The sequence below is a fragment of the Colias eurytheme genome, chromosome 23, assembly GCF_061535395.1.
Source record: "Colias eurytheme isolate Ceu_HAF_F1 chromosome 23, ilColEury1 Martin Lab GWU primary, whole genome shotgun sequence".
NCBI lineage: Eukaryota > Metazoa > Arthropoda > Insecta > Lepidoptera > Pieridae > Colias > Colias eurytheme.
The window spans coordinates 2,381,200-2,399,780 of NC_143002.1; the positions used below are offsets into that span (position 1 = coordinate 2,381,200).

The 18,581-nt window shown below is 32.3% G+C and overlaps 1 protein-coding gene across 2 annotated transcripts in view; it reads right to left on the reverse strand.

The window, feature by feature from the left end:
• Positions 1-5,117: 5,117 nt before the first annotated feature.
• Positions 5,118-18,581, reverse strand: part of LOC149898152 (mitoferrin-like) — a 38,511-nt gene continuing 25,047 nt past the window's right edge. Inside the window, exons 5-7 of one of the 2 annotated variants that reach the window (XM_090115598.1) lie at positions 10,891-11,030; positions 10,082-10,402; positions 5,118-9,431 (exon numbers count right to left, since the gene is read on the reverse strand). In XM_090115598.1, the coding sequence (XP_089971724.1) occupies positions 9,375-9,431; positions 10,082-10,402; positions 10,891-11,030 (518 nt within the window). In that variant the 3' untranslated portion in view covers positions 5,118-9,374. Of the gene's footprint in view, positions 9,445-10,081; positions 10,403-10,890; positions 11,031-18,581 lie in introns of both variants that reach the window. The other variant, XM_090115599.1, reaches the window with a different exon arrangement.

The following is an 18,581-nucleotide window of genomic DNA, read 5'->3' on the forward strand; positions in this document are numbered from 1 at the left end:
ACACACGTATATATAGCACACTAGCACATTATTAGCGTGTTTTAAGAAATATGTGAAAAAAAATTATATAGGAGTTTGAATATGGACGCTAATTAATAAAAAAAAAATAACAAATGAGCATAGATTTCACAGACGGTTGCGGATTCTGGAAACGCCTCTGGATTAGAGCAAGATTATAATTAGCATTGTAAGTTAATTCTTTATTTGTTAAGTGAATTTTAAGGTTTTTTAAACGCAATTTTTGATGTATTAACCAAATCGCGAACCATATCGCAATTATGCAACTTGAATGATGTTTTGGCCGAAAACTTAAATATAAATAAAAATAACTACGTTAAAAACAGCCGACTACAAAAACGGAAAAGTATAATCTTTTTTATTTTTTACTTTTCCGTTTTTGAAGTCGGTTGTTTTTAACGTAGTTATTTTTATTTAATACTTTGTAGTGTATTTTTCAACACGAATCAAACGAGCCCAAACTCGATAAAGTTGAGTCAATATATTACTGAGTTCCTATGGCCACCTTCCGATTTCATCATCAAATCAGCTCTATGTCATGATAATGTTTCATCGCTATCCAATTTATGTACCTACGTATACAAAATTTCAGCTCAATCGGTAACCGGGAAGTGAATCAAAGTTACTTGCTACATTTCAATAAAGTCATCGAGATCAGACAAAAAATTTTATGGGAACAATTCGACACCATTCCGCATCAAACAAAAGAAGAATCACGTAAATCAGTTCAGAAACCTCGGAGTAATCGGTGTACATACATAAAAAAAGCATACCAGCCGAATTGATAACCTCCTCCCTTTTTTTGAAGTTGGTTAAAAAACAACAGATTATTAGAAGATTAGAAGAATTTGTGGAAGAATTATTAGAAGATCGTACCTATGTCTTGAAATATATGAGGACTAACTACATAATATTTATTTTTAATCTAATTTAACATAACAATTCATTGATACAAACAAATAGAGCCTTAATATGTCACTCAAGTAAAATGTTTCTTTAATCTTTTATTGTTAAAATTGTTGTTAAGTTTAAATTGTTTCAACACCTAGTTACCGATTCTGCTCCATATAAACGAGTGTAGAATATATTTGTAGTTAAGTTTGTATTTAGACTTTATGTTTGTAAGTTTGTATGTAACCGACTTGTTGAGACTCGATTATGGCCCACGTTAAACGGACAGATTTCAACCTTACTTTGGCTTGTAAAATGTTTATATTATATTCGTGCTATGATTTTTGCTACAAAACTGAAATTGGCTACTATGGTACGATATTTTAAATCTTGTGTTACTAAAAAAAATATGAATTAAATACACGCTACAGTTAAATCGCTACATATACATTTTGTCCGCCATCTTGCATTTACAGTGGTTGACGCGTGAGCGTAGTACCTACCGAGGGGTCTTGAGGGTTTGATTCCCGGTCGAGACGAAGGCAATAAAATGTCTTGGCCTAGCAGGGAACAGAAGGCTTATCACCTACTTCTCCCTAAAGAAATCGATTAGTGAAACAGTTGTATGCATTGGTATTGCATAATGCATCTGCCCCCCCTAGGGGACATGGGACTTCAATTTATCGCTACATTTAACTAGTACTGTAGTCCAATTAATCAATTAATATAAACCTAGCAATTTTTTATTAAAACTTTGAAATAATATGTTTATCGACAATTGAAAATAGTTTAAAGTTGTTACTAATGAGAGCTTGAAGTTGTTAGGGTTTTGATTGAGGTAAAATCTTCTCTCTCTTATAAGTTTATCTTAAGACAGAGAAGATTTTATTTATTTATTTATTTATTTATTTATTCTTTATTGTACATTAGGTTTAATCTTATTTTATAATATCTTAATGGATTTAAATGTACAAAAGGCGGCCTTATGGCTCTAAGCCATCTCTGCCAGGCAACCTTCAGGTAAAGGACAGAGCATAATATACCAAAGGCTAGCAAGCCAAATAACTAATAAATTTAAAATAATTACTTAATTTGAAGAAAAAAAAAATAATAATAATAAAATAAAAATAAAGCACAACGTCACACATAATTTATAAATACAACATAAATTTATATATAAAAATTACTTATATTTATATACATATAAAATGCATAAACATAATTATACATAAGATTACAATATATATATATATATATACTTCACTATAAATACATAACAAACATACTATATATACATACTATACAAAATATACAATATACATATAATATACAATATACATACAATATTTATATAGATAGATAGTAGTCTTTAAGCATTTTTTTAAAAGATCTTATCGTCTGGGCGCCACGAATCGTTTCAGGAAGGGCATTCCATAAACGGATACCCGATACAGTAAACGATGAACCGTATAATTTAGTACCATGCACAGGAAAACGGAGGAGAAAGTTATTAGATGATCGGAGAGTATAGGAGTCAGAAGCAAGGTAATGGAAATTGGATTTCAAGTAGCAAGGAGTACTGGGATGAAAAAGAATGGAATAGAGGAGATGGAGAGTGTGAGCATTCCGACGCAGGCGTATAGGTAACCACTTGAGCTTCTTGCGAAATTCCGACACGTGATCACGTGATTTTACCTCAATGTTATTCAAAAAAACCATGTAAATAGTACCTACCTACAGCAATGCGTCATAATTATTACGTATTATCGCGGTCTATACGCAATCAAACTAGGTATATATGTCAATATAATAGGCTCACATTATATTATTAACTACTAACCCATCTTTCTATACGCACAACATTATATTAAAAAACAATCGACTCGAACCCACTTCGTTGAGCGTGAAATAATACCCATTAAAACATTACAAAAAATTTGGTTGATGATTAATGTACTTTTTGGCATATTTAAAATTATTACCCTACAGCCTACTTAAATAACAAGATTACAGAATACAGAATTATTATACAGAATAAGAATCCTCAGTGAATGAACCTACACACACGTATTATAATTTAAATTGAAAATGTTTTGAAATTCATAGTTAGGACTTTTTAAAGAGCAACGACAGATTTTCTCACCGGCTGCGATTCTTCAATGTTGCAAACTGCTTCACGATGTGGTAATTTATATTTTTTTGACGTGTCGAATTATATTTAGGCGTTTCTTGAAGGAAATCTAGTTGAATGAATAATATATTTATTATAATTTAATCAATTCTACGGATTTTTAACATGAATCGATTGCCTATTTTGCATTGGAGATTTTATTCCTAGTCGACATAGCTTACCTTAAATTATTTTTTTCTAGACATATTTCTAATTTTATCCAACCATTAGAATAAATCTCCGAATTAATGACACGTGTATCGAATAAATTTTGTATGGTTAATTAACCTTGCAGTCTAATTTTAGAAGAAATAGAACTTCTGCTCTTGAAAATAGCGGTTGAAATGGTTTTTACGATATATCTCTTAAACTATTTATCTGATAATAAAACAATGTTAACATTATTCGTTGCAAATTAAATTCTCTACAACTTAGGTTCAGTAACTTTTTGTCGTAGAACTATAAATAAAAAAGTTATAAGCGAAAATGATCAGAAATTAGAGCTATTTATATTTTTCAATAAAACTTTTTTTATCATTTTACGAAGAAATGATATAAGACTATTTTTGTAGATTGTTTTTCGAGGAACAACTTTTATATACAACATTTTTTCATTACGTCAATAGCTAAGGTTTTACAGCGCTCAGAAGTGAGTACACCCCCTACACAGCAAAAAAATAAAATTGCGTCCTCTAAAAAATGCGACCCCAAATGTAACTTTTCAATGGACCATACAGTTTTTTCTTGCATATTATTTTTTGAATTTATTTTTTTTTATATTTTTTATCATTGTTTCAATAATACCTTTAACTATATTAACTTGAAGCGTTTAAAAAAAATACCTGTGGTATTCATACCTACTCTACATTAATTTTACATTTTCTTTGATCGTTGAATTTTAAGTATCTAAGTACTTACTTGAATAAAATACGTTTTTGAAATAAGCGTACAAAGTATTAAAAAATAAACGTTTGCGCAGATTAAAAATGAAGACCGAAATTCATTTTTTATTTAGAACCCAGTTATAAATAGAGACTAATTTCCATAATGCCTGCGGATTATGCATGAATAATACAAGGCAAATCTAAATTAATGATTCTGGTCTATATAAAGAACCACATGCCAATTATATAGCAGCATGTTCTAATTTAGATGACAAACTGCATTTAGATATTTAAGCAGTTTAGACCGACGCGACGTTTCCGATATTTTACGTGGTCAACCACATTGCTAACCCTGACATAGGTTCAACTGTCTGATTCTGTTGTATTTTAATCGTTATCTAACTAGACTACTGTGTGACACGCATTGTGATAAAACAAATTTGCGTGATTACTTAAACGAAAAAAAAAAACGATTTACGTTCGCGACACGTGGAGACAAAGCTGAAATAGGTACCTACGTGAGATAAGACGACTGCGTATTCGTGTGCAAATAGTAACGGAATAATCGCCTGTGCACTTTTAACGATTACACGGTTACACCCTCTATAGTTATACATCCGGCCACAAATAAGGGTTGCTGGCTGTTAAAAATTATTAATTTAATCTATACTAATATTATAAAGCTGAAGAGTTTGTTTGTTTGAACGCGCTAATCTCGGGAACTACTGGTCCGATTTGCAAAATTATTTCGGTGTTAGATAACTCATTTATCGAGGAAGGCTAGGTATATATCATCACGCTAACACTATGCAGGCGTGGTTTTACCTGCATTGCAGTAAATCCACGGGGCACAGCTAGTACGGTATATCTGCGCAGGACAATCGATATTAAGTAGGGCGCTCTAAGCACAGAAAAACCGATAATAAATAGGTTCTAAAAATTGCACTATCGCTGCTATCTTCCTCTTGCATCAGGCATTATTTTGCTTATGAAATACTTTTAGCCAAAACTCATACATAAGTAGTTTATCACTGCATAGTATAAAACAAAGTCGCTTTTCGCCGTCTGTATGTTTGAATGCTTAGATCTTTAAAATTACGCAACAGATTACGAAAAGGTTTTAGTACATAATTAATTAAAATAAAAAACGATAATATTGTCCAACTGTTTATTTTATTCCTTGTTTCACATACCATCATGGCGGCTCTGTCCCGTTTCCTAATACTAACAATTTGACTCTCCTAATACATTTAACGCACGTTAATGTACCAACAATTTTGTCCTAGACAAATGTCGCTATTTGAAATAATTTTAATTAAATATTTATTATATACTTACAGGAAATAAAAATGTATTTATTTTACACTGATTTATTGTTTGTCTTGGTCAGTAAGCATTAGTTGCAATTTAAGAATATCGACATGTAGTTCTTTCTTATTATTATCATGTAATATACGTATTTAAAATATTTTTAAATTTAATCACTTTCGAAACCGTAACGAAAGCAGAGGTTTTCTTGGTTTTGGTGTAATCAATTATTAATACGAATCAGTCTGATGACAGAAAATAATTTATACACAAAAAACAATACTTAAATATACGAAACGAAAAAAAAAACACGAATTTCAAATGAGCGACAATTGCCTGCCGTACATAGCACCTCATAGTTTTCCATCCTTTAGGATCACTTACTCTAACCGATGTAAGGGCCGTCGTCCACCAAAACCTTAATTTGTTCCATTATTAAGTGGACAACAACCCTTATTCCCAACTCGAGCCGACGTTACTTACGCTGGGACTTCTCACATCCGATTTACATATGCGGGCAGATGTAAAAAGTCCCTTACAATCTTTCAAAAAAAATAATAATTTCTCACACCCTGTTTAAAATAAAACTCCAACGTTTGTACGAAGACACACTGATCTTACAGACGAAAACAATATCGTGATATTTTATTATTACAATATACATATATATTTATATACAAAACGTAGGTTTGTATGAGCCGCCTATCAAGATATTAACAAACTTTTTTCAAGTACCTTTAGATATTTTTGGTAGCAAATCTCTTGTGAGACTAACCAACATCGGAATAGTGATTACAATTATGATACATTTCCTTTCATCTATTCTAATATTCGGAAGGGCGCTGGTCGGAGAAAGATCAGAAAAAAACTAGGTGTAATTTAAAAATGGTACATATTTTTATTAATGTAATATACATCAATAGCATTTACTTTAATATCAATTTATAAACAATGGTCAAAATTAAATTTAAACTGCAATTTTACGATCTCAAACTATTTTGTATATCTTGTAAGCGGCATTTCTTTATTTAAAACACGTGCGCGGCACGAGTTAGTTTAACACCACATACACCCACATTACTATTGCATATTAGACGCTCCATAATCATAATTGAAAAGCAACCTTATGTTCATGACAAAAGAGTCGCGATTAACTTGATAAATTTTCAGCTCCATACACCGTTATGTATACGGATATAACATAATTCCCAAAACCCTTAAATAACTCTATGTACAAACCAAAAAATATAAATCGTGCAAGTTTTCAAAGTGTTTGAAATCACAGCCTACTTATAATATAAGCTGAATGTACTGGGGTCTCACTACATCTATACGAATTGGCCTTTCCGTTATAAGGACGGATAGATGTAATTCGTCCCTATTGCTAACACTTTAGTACGCACGTGCGTAGATTTTTTGACATTTTTTGTACATTTTTACAAACATACCGTTTGAGTGAGACTGGTGAATTTTAACTAGACTAGTTCATTTAAATTTAAGTCCATTGAAATATAATAAACAACTAGACTCACAATTACGTTCAAAAAGGCATAGGCAGAGTTTTCGATACAATAGACTTCGAACCTTACTGCCACGAAATAAGGTGCAAATTTCAATGAATGTTTTATAGAACGCTACACGGACATTTTACACTTGCAACTGTGTGTCTTATTGTTTATAGTACATCAATGGTTAGGTCACGTATTATCTTCGTCCAACTTAGGTCATATAAAACCACCAATGTTTGTCCAATAAAACATCTAATTTTAATAACATATTACCCTACTCCTGAATCTAATACGCATTTTAAAATATTACAGGCGACGTGAAAAAATATACCTATAAAAACAATCGGTAACCAAAACATTAAACAATTAAAAATATTTATACAATAAATCAAATATGAGCCATACAATTTTATGCCTCGAATAAAATTTAGATCATTATCGACGAAACAATTGAAAAAATATCATCGGTATATAAAAACGTGATCGTGAATTTACGAATTGTTTCAATATCAATAAGATATTGTTTGCCTATATTAAAACCGCATATTTAATTCTAAATATAGGCCGCTTAACATGCTAAGTTTCTAACATGTTACCGAACGAAGCAAAAATATTAACACTCATATATTTAGACTTTTTCATATTTAATTGAACCAATAAACGTTTATTTATAGGCCTTTACAGGCTTCAAATATACGCACCCATTTTCCAAGTTTCATAAAAGCGTTGAAAACTGCACTTGCATTTTGACATTTCTAGCTTTATCTCCAAAAATACTTTCCAAATTGAACTCTAACTACATACAAATAAGGTTGATGTTTATAACAAAAAATAGTCATACTTTTATAGTGGCACTGACCACTGACTGCACTCACACTACACACGCGCGTGTACACACACACATACATTGTATAGATATAACGTCAAACAATAAATCAATATACGCATATGTAAAATATAACACAGCAACAGAAAATTTATTAACTCGTATGCAATAAAAAAATCAAATGTAAGGGACAATTAATACTTAAATATCGACGCTATTTATAATGACTTACAGTTAATTTTATTTATAACATCACAGCTATATTCTAACGCACACACACGCACATACACACACACGCTCAGCTCACGCACACATATTTACTCTGCGCGAGTTATCTTAGTGTGGGTTATATTAAAAAATAAATAACAATATAGTCATTGCCTCTCGCTCTATTCAATTGCTATTACAATGATATAGAACGAGACGACACGATTTGAGCTTGAACTATGTACACATTATTTTACGATTTACTATAATTACGTTAACGAAAATTTAATGCAATAATACTATTGAAGCGATCTCTTCAAAAATAAGCGATCAATTGTAGTAATAATTTTGTATGATAGATATTATATTGATATTTCTTATTAATCGATAAGCAAAATGTTTTGTAAGCAATGAATTCAAAATGGCGTCTGTTTTAAATTTCACGTCAATTTCGTTCGGTGATTCAAATATCGAATAGTTTAAAAAAATAATCTCGCACAGAGTAACAAACCAGGCCCGCCTATGTACAAGTGACGCAGCGAACGAAATCACAGATAATAAAATAAAAAAAAAACGCAGAACGGCGGGCCCGCGCACAGATACACAAAAAATATTTTTTTTCTCGATAATATTATACTCTGTTAATAAACAACAAAACGCATAACAACAACAATAGGTGCCTTCCCCCACCCCCTCTTTTTTATATTTTCGTATGATTTTGTAAATCACTGGTATATTTTTTCGTATTCGTATCGGTTCGACTGAAATCTAAATAGATGTTTATTGACATACCAAAAACGTTTAAAAATAGGCCTATTATTCGACCGATTTAAAAAGATCATTCTGTCCTGCTCTTACACATTACGTACAATGGACAGGAGGCTTTTAAACGGACTATTTCATTTGACAGGATTGGCCTTTTTAGCGTTTTTCGTAATTTTGGTATGTCAATACATTTTTATAATTTTTTTCCATTAAAATCGATTACTGTCTACGAATTCGAATAAATTATGATTAGAATGGAATTGTTCATACGGCAATATAATATATAAATTACACTTACAATTTTGAATAACAATTTGTGTTTTTAAATTGTTACGATACTTATAAATTTATACAATTTTGATCCGTTCATATACAAACTTGAATGTCACAAATTAGTATTGGATAAAAAGAGGAGTACTATGCAATAGTTATACAAAACAAAATAATTTTTAATCAACAATTTACATAATTATTATTCTTACCACTTGACATAAATCACATAATATTTTAGAACATAACTTTAGCAATAGTAGAAGAGCTATTTCAAAAATGTGTTTTTTAAGTTAATATCATTTTTGGTGCAAAAATTTACAGCCATTTTCTTCTTTTCAATCCATTATAATTTATAGGAGTAGTTGTCAGCCATTGTATTGCAATTCCAAATCTTTCTTCAATCGTTCGCAGAGTAAGTCATGTGGTTATGTGTGTGTGGAGGTGTTTTTATGCCTGGGGGTGTTTGTCTCTGGGGGTGTTTATGTGTGTGGGGGTGTTAGGGGGTGTCGGGGGGTGTTGGGGGTCTATGTGGCGGCCGGTTCGGGCGCGAGACGCAGCGCGGGCGCCTCCTCGAGCTCCACCTGAACATATTCACTGTTGGACACCGTTATTTGTTTAACAACTTTGGGGGTAGGAAGAGATAAAAAAATTAAGTATGCAATAAGATAATCAAGATTTAGAGCTTGTTTCTCAGCTTGCATATAATGTCCCTAATAAAATTTTGATATTCATTTTCATTGTAGTTTAATTGACAGATAAGCTAAACAGAAAATATTAGGAAGCTGTGTAACTGTCTCTAACAGCAGATTTTTAAGTGATATCATGATACTAAGTAATTATTATTAAGGGACACAGATAATATTTATTGTGCATATTTCAATCTTGGATAAATCATTATTTTATTCATTCATTGTCAAGAACCTTTTTATGAATTTGATTGAAAATATTAAAGAACCAAATAAATTTAAATTAGAGCATCTTATTATGCTCTTTTAAGATCAGTTTCTCAGATCAGACAAAACAATAAAAAAATAGTTAAATAACAATTAAAAAATATATTTCATTAAACTGAATAAAGTCTTGTTAACTAATTATAACTTAAGAAGGGATGAACAGATTTTGTTGATTTTTGGTTTGGCCTGGAAGCAGATTGAATGACTTTGCTTTGGTCAATTTATCCTTAACCAGGACTTACAATTCAGAACTAGCATTCAATACTAAAAATACGTACCGTATTCAAAGCGTGCTTGAGCGTTTCGTACGTCAACCAGCAAATCGCGGCCGCGGGCATTTGATACAACACCCTCGCGGCCACACCCTTAAAGAACCCCCTTGGCCCAGACGTTCGTAGTACAAGTCCCGCTGCACTAACTAGGCCTTCTGCCCCTCGTTCCTGTGTGTTTAGGAGCGTTTTGCACACGTCTAGCGGTGTTGTGGCCGCTGCGGCTAGCGCGCCCGCACATGCGCCTGCTGTGAGGTGCGCGCGGGGCTCGTACCCGCGGGTCGGGTTTAGCCGCGATTGGCACCATTCGTATGTTACGAAGTGTACCGCCTGGAATGGGTTGTTGGAACTTTATTATATAATTTGTTAATAGGCAGTTTCATAGAAGCAGTCTTGCGAAACATTTACCACGCGTAGCTGCATTATGAAGATCCGCCGATTGTCATTTCGGAAAATTGATGTACCTAGTAGTTTTCTTTTTGCGTTTTAAAACATGCAGACGCATGGCCTGGTTAAGCGACCCACGCCGCTTATAAGCATCCTCTACAATATGAAGGGAATGTGTTGGCGTTTCCAAAAAATAAAAATAAATTGTGATTTCTATCGCAATTTTGTTAAATCGGGCGTTAAATAATACGATTATGCAACTGAGAGTAAGTAGATATAAGTGAAGTTACACATTAGATCAAAATATATCTACTGAATTTGGATTAATGTTATATACTTATATCACAGTTTCTACTCTGAACCGAATGATAGTTCACAAAATCATTTACAATTAAAAAAAAAAAAAATTTCAACAAAAGTAGGGTAGTTACCTGAAACGGTACATTCATCGTGACTTGCGTGCCGTACGAGCGGTAGAACGCTCGCAGCCCCTCAGCGCGATAGACGTGCCGCGCGCACTCCCATACGCCGCGGTACGGCGAGTTTAGCATTTGCAGCCGTTGCTTGACCACTGAAAATTGCATGTTCGAATGTTAGTATTTTAAAGGACATGAGTATGATATTCACAGTTTATTGTAGTAAAATTTCTGAATGGCAATACCGTCACTTAAGTGGAGTAAGGCGACGGTTTATGTATCTTTGAATCTTGCCAAAGAAGTTTCACTTCTGAACGTGTGCTCGGCACACACGCTTTTTTGTAATCATTATTTATGGTAAAACAAAACTACTAATGATAACAAAGTACAATAATAATAAATTTCTCTTTCTCCTATCATATTCTTTGTAAGGTTTATCATTGAAAGGTTTTAGGTCGATATATTGCGACTTCCTCCTTTAGAATAAAACAGTATTGTTTTATCACTTACTAAGTGTTCCAAATAAAAACATCTATTTACATTACTGTCGCGCCGGTCATGGCCCTGGAAAACGCGACCAAAAATGAATTACAATGTAAACATTTAATCGACCACTTCGTTGATATAAAAACAGATAAGAGACGAATAAAACCTGCATTTTGCACGCGACTTACTCCCATAATACGAGTTTATAGGAGCGAGTGAACGACCTCCGACCTCAGATAAGAAACCGTATAGAATATTTATTATGGCAACACTTATCAAGTACAGGGCTACAATAGGACACTAGTAAAGCGATGACCCGGGAGGGTCGTTTTCGTATACATATGGGTTACGAAATTGTTTTGATGTTTTGTTTATAATTTGTTTTATTTGTTTTTTAAAGTGACACTTCTATAGACGCATGAGGGGAACTTTTTCACGGATGGAACGCAATAATAATAATATAACTGTCACGAAGATGTGCACAGCTTTTTTCGGAGAAGAGGGAGAGAGTGAGAAAGGACGAACGTAGCAAAGCAAAGAAGTTTCACTTCTGACATGTAGGTACTTTGTACCGTGTACGCACGCACTATTTTACGTTCTAGGTATCAGCGGGAAGGTAATAAACCTTTTTATAATTTTGTGTGTTTAGTTTCAACTTTCACCCGGATGAAAGAGCATCGTAGGTAATGAAGTTATTTATGAACGATGAGTTCTGCTATCGCATCCCAAACACATATTGTTATGCTTATCTTATACAGACCTATGACACACAACTTATAATTATTTGTAGGTATAATATCATTGTCAGTTTTTAGGATTCCGTACCCAAAGAGTAAAACGGCCTAAGCCTCCGCTGTCTGTCTGTCTGTATCTCATAAACCGTGATAGCTAGAAAGTTGAAATTTTCACAAATGATGTAATTCCGTTGCCGCTATAACAACAAATACTAAAAATAAAAAAGATATATATTAAGGGACCCCATTCAATAAATTATTTTCTATTATAGATGATGTGCGCGAGTCCGACTCGCACTTGGCTGGTTATTTTTTAATTCCTCATACATTGATAGCATTCGAAAAATAGCGACAAGTGAGTGTATAGGTTATCTATTAAGAATAATTTTACAAAACATGTTTTGAACACTATTTGAATAGAGTGATAAAAATATGTCCGCCTCTCGACTTTTATCAAACTATAATGCTTAATAGAAATGAATGTATAGAATAAAAGAGTTAAAACTTGTTCTATTAATGTTATATTTACATACATATCACTGGCACTAGAAAGAATACTATTAAATATTAATTAACAAAAATAGGTATACATAAAAAAAAAGAAGAAAAGAGAAGAATTTGAGCGACTTCAAATCTTTCGCATTCTGTCTGATTATTATTGTTAAAAAAAAATAATCTCGCATTCTGTCGGATAATTGTAAAAAAAAAACAAAATTAAAAAATACTTGTTTCTTTTAGCATCATTCACAAAGAGGCATTAACCATCACATATACTACGTGTTATTACATTTTATTTGATAAGGCTAAAACCATAGCATAGGTATTAAATTGAGAATGCATGAATGAATGTTTTATTATTAGGTAAGTGCATAATTCGTATTCTGGATTAATTGAAGTCATGTATTGCTTGCATTTTATTTGATATGCGAATAAATTAATACTCGTAGGTATACGGGAAGATACTTTGAGGTTTTGCGGGAGTAGATAGTAAGCTGTTTTCTGTTCATCACGTTATCACAAGACCACAATACATATTTTAGACTTAAAAATTCATAGAAAATACATATTCAGTCTTTTAAAATTTTCATTTCATATATAGGTACATATCTCTATACTTTTTATGTTATGGACCTTTTTTTATCCAAATATTTTCAGAAATTATGGCAGTTAAGTGAAATTATTACTACTTAACAAACAGGCAAAATACCAAAAAAAATCCAGAAAATTCTAGTTTTCATATCATTTGTATAATTTTTACCTCTATACTTTTTATTATATGGATATCTATTAATCTTGATTCGTTTATCTGTTAGCAGTTATGGCTTTAAAGTGAAGTTAAATAAACTTGTTAATTTTTCGACCCAAATATCGACCAATAGAATTGCACCATTCGACGTCACGTGGTACAACCTACATGGTATTATACTGATAATTTTTTGAAAATTTTCTCTGGTAGTTGACGTCAAACTGACAGGTTGAATTCAATTGTGAAATTATTGGCCGACATTTGGGACGGAAAAATAATCCCCTGAATGCCACACGAGCTTCAAAATTATCTGGCATTTCCCTCAAGGTTCCCTGCAAACAAATAAAGTCGTCAAGTTTAAGTTGTAAGCTCTTGTGGTATTATAAGTGACAAACAGGCAATTTTCGCATGATTTTAGTATGGATGTACGATTTTAAAATATTCTAGATATTATTAGCAATTTACGAAAATAAAAAAAATTATTTCCATTAAACCTGTTATGCAAAAGTATAGACACTAATAAAAAATATTTTATTCATAGATTAAATAAATTCAAAAGTCAACTAAAAAAACAGAAATGACAATTTTAGATCTCGAATTTCCAGCCAGTTTTTAATCTGTTAACTAGTGCCAAATTAAATTTCATGCAAATTTATTCAGGCATTTTTGTCTAGGTAACAAGCAAAAACTATTAGAGCTAGCGCGCACGAGCAACTTTGTCTCCGCAACTATTTTGTCTCTCCACCCATGGGCTAGTATGAAAGTGCGCGCACGTAGGAACGCAACTCCCCATACAATTGATGGGAGAGACAAAATAGTTGCGGAGACAAAGTTGCTCGTGCGCGCTAGCTCTTACATTCCGAAATGATATAAAATCATTTGCATTCAAATAATCAAATATTTATAATGTAGTAGCATACCGCGGCTTCGCACGTGTTGTTTATATCTTTAAAAAAATATGAATTATGTTTTTGGGAACATAAGTAAAAAATCAAAAAAGGTTTTCCACTTTATCGAATAAAAAAAGGTTTATTTAAAAAGTCAATTTGTATAACAATTATATTGTTTCATTTATATATTTATAAGCAGGTTTCGTGTCCTGTGCGCGCAAAATTATTAATTCATAGTCGATTTTAATGAATAGCAGAATATTTAACTCTTAATATGATTTGAATATTCAAATTCTAAAGAACGTACATAGTATTAAGAGCAGTAAAATTAAATATAAATAACATTACCTATACAGTACACCATAGAAATCTAAATAACAAGACACTAGAAGTCGTAAGCGTGCGTGACCTTGTCGCCACTCAGGTGATTTACACAACACCAGTGTGTTTGTCACTGTTCAGTTGCCTCTGGAGACGTATGAGTGTAAACATGGTGTGTTTCAGCATTTCCCATTGCGGAAATTCTTCCACAAGTTGTAATTATACTAATAAAGGAATAATATTTCATCGGAAAATATTTTTTTTTTAGAAATAATGCCGTTTTTCCTTAAAATTATAGAATACTAGCGGTCCGCCCCGGCTTCGCCCGTGGTATATGTTTACGTTTTCTCTACATAAAAACCATCCTCGTACTTCAAGGAATATAATAAAAAAAGAATTATCGAAATCGGTTCAGCCGTTCTCGAGTTATGCGCTTACCAACACATTTTGCGATTCATTTTTATATATAAGATTTACAAGTATTACGATTGTCACCATAGTAATCGAAATAACAATGAATGACATTCTCATTATCACGTTTTTTCGTATTGGAGCAAAAAGAAACAAAACGTCTCATATACTTAGGGATGTTATTCTAAAATAAACCGTAAATTAGTGCGTTAGGATACATATTAAAAAGCTTAATTTAATATTTAAGTTAGTTTTCACTAAAACCAAGCTGTCCAATAAAAGGCATAGTTTACTTGTGTGTATTGTTTAGCTATCGGTTTAAATGTGTTGATTTTGGCGACAGCGGTTTTCATACGAATTATGACATTATAGCACTTCTATGTGTCTTGTTATTTAGATTTCTATGCAGTACACTAATGTATACTTAGCAGATAGATTCGCGTGCAAAAATCTTATAATTTTTAAAACTTGTACAAGTTGTACATATTTAAATAAAATTTATTATTTACATATTGGTCGCGTAATTTCGTAGAATAATTCAGATAAATACTAAAAAAGTAAAGATACCAAAAGCTTTATCCTATCACTATATTAATTATTAAAACACTATTATCCAGAGCCCGTTGATTATGTTTATCAAGAGGCTATACGACCTTTTACAAATACTGCATACTAGTTATTTCACCCGAAGCTTTCTGTTTTTAGTAAGATATTACATATTTATGCTGCATATTCCCGTCCACAAGCAAAATAAAACGTCTTCTTCTTCATATTGTAATAATTTTTCAACTAATTGCGTATTAACAAATTATCACATTCTTGAGGTGTTGAGTTCGATATCCATTAAATACCAATAAAAAAAGGTCTTATTCTGACATTGCACGAAAGTCTAAACTCCTACTTCTATAGCCAATGCTATTTCCATACTACAGAAGAGATAACATGACTCATACTTTAATGACACCGTATCCATAGATTGAAATCGCCTATCTATTACTACCAACTTTACTTCCGTCTTCCTATTGGCTAAATGCTCACACGATAAAACTACCCCTACCATGGTAACAAAACTCACACTCGCCACTATCTCGCTATAACTATAAACATCATCCGTTTATCACAGACCACGTGCGTGTCTGCCGATACGGTTATCACCCGCGAACCGCGGCCTTCAACTATAAACCCATATCGCGTCGAGTCGTTGACTCGCACTGTACTAACCCATATAAATCTCTTTCATTGATGAGTGGCGGTCGAGTTGCATTTTGTACGAACATTGTCTGTACTAGATAAGTATCGAGATGCGAACCAATGGTAGTTAAAAGAAATGGTAAGAATGAATATATAGTAGCAGAAGTTGCAGCTTAATTTTCAATCAGCTTGATTTTTTTTGTTATGGTTAGAATCGAAATAAGTTAATGTTATAAGATTTTTTTATGTAAAGAAAATCCTTAGTTATAAGAAACAATAAAATGATTAATTTGAACATATTTTATTCAAACCTACTGTACTTTTAAATTCAATTTAAATAATTGTGTGGGTTTTAATAAAGACTTGTAAAAGTATATTTTGAGTATTTTAATTTATAAGAAACACTGTCTCAACACCTACGTAATAATACGTTTAAATAGGTACGATAATTAATATGTAATTAATTTAAATATTTCTCATTTTTCTATGAATGTACACTTTTTCAAATATATCTTTCAATATAAAATGTCTAGCGCGTCCATAACTTTCTAATCTACAAACATAGGGAATAATCTTTGCCGAAGCCCCAACTATACATATTTGCGATATTAAAACAATATTTTTGGCCTTCTACAGTCATTTCTAAGCATAGCAATCCAATATAAAATAATTCGATAAATATTATCTACCTATAGAAACATTGTATCTGTTTCCACCCAGGGCTCTGGACCGGTGATTTATTTAAATACTAAGGGCTTCTTATACATTGTTAAATTATTTAAAAAATCCTTATTGTTTGTACATAATATACTGTCAATATGAAACATTTAGGGCCGATTTTTCAATGCTTGTGTTATAGTCAAAGTCCGATACACAGTCTCTTCGCGGAAGGACTGGTTTATCCTAGGTTTGGCCAAAGCCATCAGGCAATCCCCGAAATACATTTCAATTTCGCCCTTTGCCTGAAGTATTTTTAGTCAAACCCAGGAGCTCCTAACTTTTCAGTCAAACGTCGAAAGTAAATTATTCTGTTTCGGTTTTGGCCTAGTCAATCCTAGAAGCGACTGCAATTCTCGGTCAAACGTTGAAAAATTTCTTAAGATCGAAGATGTGCCTGACGTTCGGCTGTCTCTTAGAGAAATCAGTGCAAAGGATTCAAAATTTGGTGGCCAAGGCTTTAAAATGGCACTGCAATAAAAAATGCTCTTCAAAATTATGCAAATGTAAAAGGTCTAATGTATTGTGCAATTCTAAATGTCATAATGCCTGCAATGCCTCACCATGCCAGAATAAAGATTAATTTTTCATTTTAATTACCTAAGAAATTATTAAAACAATTAACATTAATGCCTCACCATGTCAGAAAAATGATTAATTTTTCATTTTAATTACTTAAGAAATTATTAAAATAATAAACATCAAAATTTTAAAAATGTTATTTTTTATACTTAATCTTATACAAACTAACCTCCGTATATTCCAAAGCATTTATTTATTTATTTTATACTTTATTGCACATCGTACAAAAGGCGGGCCTAATGCCACACGGCATTCTCTCAAAGCATCTCAAATATAAAAGTGAAAATCACGTAAGCTGACCAATCAGGTGCCAGAACTGGCAGAGTTAAGCGGTTCTTAAGACTTGAAAGCTGCTTAAATGATAAAATGCTTCCAAATATACGAAAATAAGACACTTCATACCTATATCGGAGTTTGACTCGTCAAACCCCGATTTAATAAAATTGTGTTTTGACGTTTGCCTGACCAAATTAGTCTCTCCCAGGTTTGACGAAAATTGTTTAGTCAAAGGCCGAAAATTTACATTTGTTTGGGCTTTGACTAAGTCATTCAGTCTGACCTGAGGATTGACCAGTCCAACCTAGGAGCGCCGGAGCTTCGGAGTTTGCCTATAACACTTGGATAAAACTTATCCGTCCAATAAAGTATTACACGATAATATTAAAATGTCACGTAAACTGTCAAATACGGGCAATTAGAATACGTTTTTAAAATGGTAGTTTTATACATTATTCGACGAATAAGTTTTATCCAAGCATTGAAAAATTGGCCCTTAATTAAACATAAACTGTTCCCTACATAATCTACAGGTACTAATATTATAATTTATAAAGCTTTTTTTCCAAAAAACTGTTTGTTTGTTTAATCTCAGGAACTACTGGTCCTATTTGAAAAGTTCTTACGTTCTTAGCCCATTTATCGAGGAAGGCATAGGCTATATATCATGAAGCTAAGACCAACAGGAGCGGAGCACTGCGGGTAAAACCGCGGAGTACGCTAGTATGAGATATGTTTCTAGCTATAAATTTAATGTTTATAAATACCATCATTTCGACCATTACTAAAATGTGAAATAAAATTAGCTCCTTATAAAGGTACACTATATTTATTACGACCACAATCACGACT